General features: G+C 37.9%; 1 protein-coding gene across 1 annotated transcript; it reads left to right on the top strand.

The window, feature by feature from the left end:
• The first annotated feature begins 1,215 nt into the window (after positions 1–1,215).
• Positions 1,216–1,644, top strand: LOC149542712 (uncharacterized). Its single transcript, XM_089795749.1, has one exon. It carries the CDS (start codon positions 1,216–1,218, stop codon positions 1,642–1,644), a length of 429 nt encoding a protein of 142 aa, XP_089651875.1.
• The last annotated feature ends 881 nt before the right edge of the window (positions 1,645–2,525 follow it).

The following is a 2,525-nucleotide window of genomic DNA, read 5'->3' as shown; positions in this document are numbered from 1 at the left end:
TACTTGGCTTCTATTTTCTTTGACATAATGTGTTCTCAAATCGATCACACATTAGTCAAAGAGGGGCAAATGTAATCACTTAAAAATGGTCATCTAGACTATTAGCCCTCTTCTCAGCATTTTGGCTAATTTAATTAATCATTTACCTAGACCAAATTGCTAATAATCAATTAATTTGATTATAACCTATAGTTTGACTATGCTATCCTAATTTCATTATTTGATTAAAAGAACATGTCCCCTTTTAATTAAATAAAAAGACCCCATTCTCCTAAGCCACTTAAAGTGCACACATAAAGTTCTTTTCTATTTTTTAAATTAAAAGAAAATCTTATGAGGCTTTTGTCTTATATGATAAGTCAACTCATTTTCTATTAGCTGACTTGTGTGTGCACATGGATCCCTCCCATTTTTGATTTCAACCCTTGATCATCCATCCTCCCAATCTTGATCTCTATCGTTCGTACAACTTTAAAAGGAAGAGGGTTTCTCCCCTCAAAGGATCCACACTCTTGAGTATTGTTATGTTGCAGGATTTTCATTGGAGTGCTTGAGAGCTTCTTGTGGAGAGCATCATCTTCTTGTCTTCATTCTTTGCATTTATGGCATTTTGTTTACGTGGCATCCTAGCTTAGTTTGCATATAGTGTAGTTCCTTTTGCAAGTAGCTTAGATCACATAGTTTAACTAGGATGGCTATAATACTTTTATTTGTTTAGCTTAGTTGCATTGTGCATCCCATTTTAGCATAGTTTCATTCTTGCATTGCATGCATCAAGAGTTCTTTGACACTAGCATTCTTTCTCTTGCTCAAAGAATCTCCCATTTCATGGTTTACTAGCAAGGGTTGCATCTCTAAGGCTCAACTAAGAGCCATTTTATGCTTATTTGTATGATTTTGCACTCCACAATTAGGGAGCCCTAAGCCAACATTCAAGCTTTCCAATCCATGGAAAACCTTGGATAGAAGGGTTTAGGGAAGTACACTCTTTTTGGTGTATAGATATATCTAGGGGAGTATTGCCACAATACCATGTACCACATGTCTATCAGAATGACATCATTTAAAGCTCTATAAGGGTACGAACCACTTTCTTTTATCGATAGAGTTTTGGGTGATAGTCGTGCACCAAGAGTGAGAGACTAGCTTTAGGAGGGATATGACATACTAAGATGCTTGAAGGAAAACTTACATCAGGTGCAAAAACAATAGAAGATGTACGCCAATAGACACAGACTAGAGAGGAGTTTTGAAGTAGGGGACTTGGTCTATCTCAAGCTCCAGCCATATCGAAAATCCTCATTGAAAGAAAAAGGAAAGGAAAAATTGAAGCCACAATTTTATGGCCCTTATTGTGTAATTTTTCGCATTGGTGAAGCTATGTATGAATTGGAACTTCTGGGGGGAAGCCGTATTCATAACATTTTCCATGTTTCATGCCCAAAGAAGCTTGTAGGGCAGAACATCACAATAGCCATAGACCTTCCACTGCTCAACGAAGAAGGAAAGCTCATATTGGAACCAACTGATATCATCGAAGTACGTGAGAAGACTCTACAAAATCACACGGTGAAGGAATACCTGGTGTGTTGGAAACACTTGCTATTAGACAACACGACATGGGAAGGTGAGCACATTCTCTAGCACCTGACATTACATTTTCTTGAGGAGAATCAAAATTTGGAATGAGAAGACTATAATGTTCCCATTATAAAATAACTCATTTATCAAACTATTGTAATAGGCTGATTGATTTTATGTATCTCAGACCCATTTTTATTTTTGTTTCTGTAGTTTGTGTCACCATTGGCTATCTTTGTACACCCTTGGAAATTTTTCCTCAACGAGTATTTATGCACAACTTAGAGGTAGTCTTTAGGTATGCAATTTGGATTATTTCTTGTACTGCGAATTCTAGTTGGGATTCTTTGTTGATCGCCATTTCAGAAGTGAAAGACCTTCCCTATTTGGTTTTGTCTGGTTTCGGTGGGATTCAACCGTCACCCTATTCTATCACCTATAATACTTCTCTTGAATTTGGAAAGTCAGAGCATCATCATATTGAAAATATCTATTATGTTGGTTTGATCTACTCTTTGTTCGGTGTATTTCCATTTGTTGTTTATCTGCATAAAATCTTGCTATTTGTGTCACACTATCTATTAGTCTACAAAACTCTCTGTGCACTACCCTACGCATTTCAACCATCCATCTCCAGTCATCACCATACACTATATGACCTCCCATTCTCACCCTCCATTTTGTCACTCCTTCACCGTACAATCCTCCTAAGACCACCATACAACCATCTAGTCTAACCGTATGACCTTCTGCACTCCCCATGATTGTTTGGTGTACGAAAAATCCACCATGTGATCCTCCAAGTGTCTTCATCGTACAACCACCTCACCTCTGTATGGCTTACCCTCCAATTGCAGTCGTATGGTCCTTTGTGCCTCGTTTCTATATACCATATGGACTCCATTTGTCCACCGTACACACACTATATGACCATCACAACTCCC

This window comes from Cupressus sempervirens, chromosome 8 (genome assembly GCF_028749045.1).
Source record: "Cupressus sempervirens isolate cs-2001-9-10 chromosome 8, ASM2874904v1, whole genome shotgun sequence".
In the NCBI taxonomy this organism is placed as follows: Eukaryota; Viridiplantae; Streptophyta; class Pinopsida; order Cupressales; family Cupressaceae; genus Cupressus; species Cupressus sempervirens.
Note: the sequence above shows the minus strand (reverse complement) of the source record. Positions and strands in the feature narration are given on the sequence as shown.

Excerpts from the sequence above, each read along its gene's own strand:
- LOC149542712 (XM_089795749.1), top strand. The coding sequence starts at position 1,216 with ATGTACGCCAATAGACACAGACTAGAGAGGAGTTTTGAAGTAGGGGAC.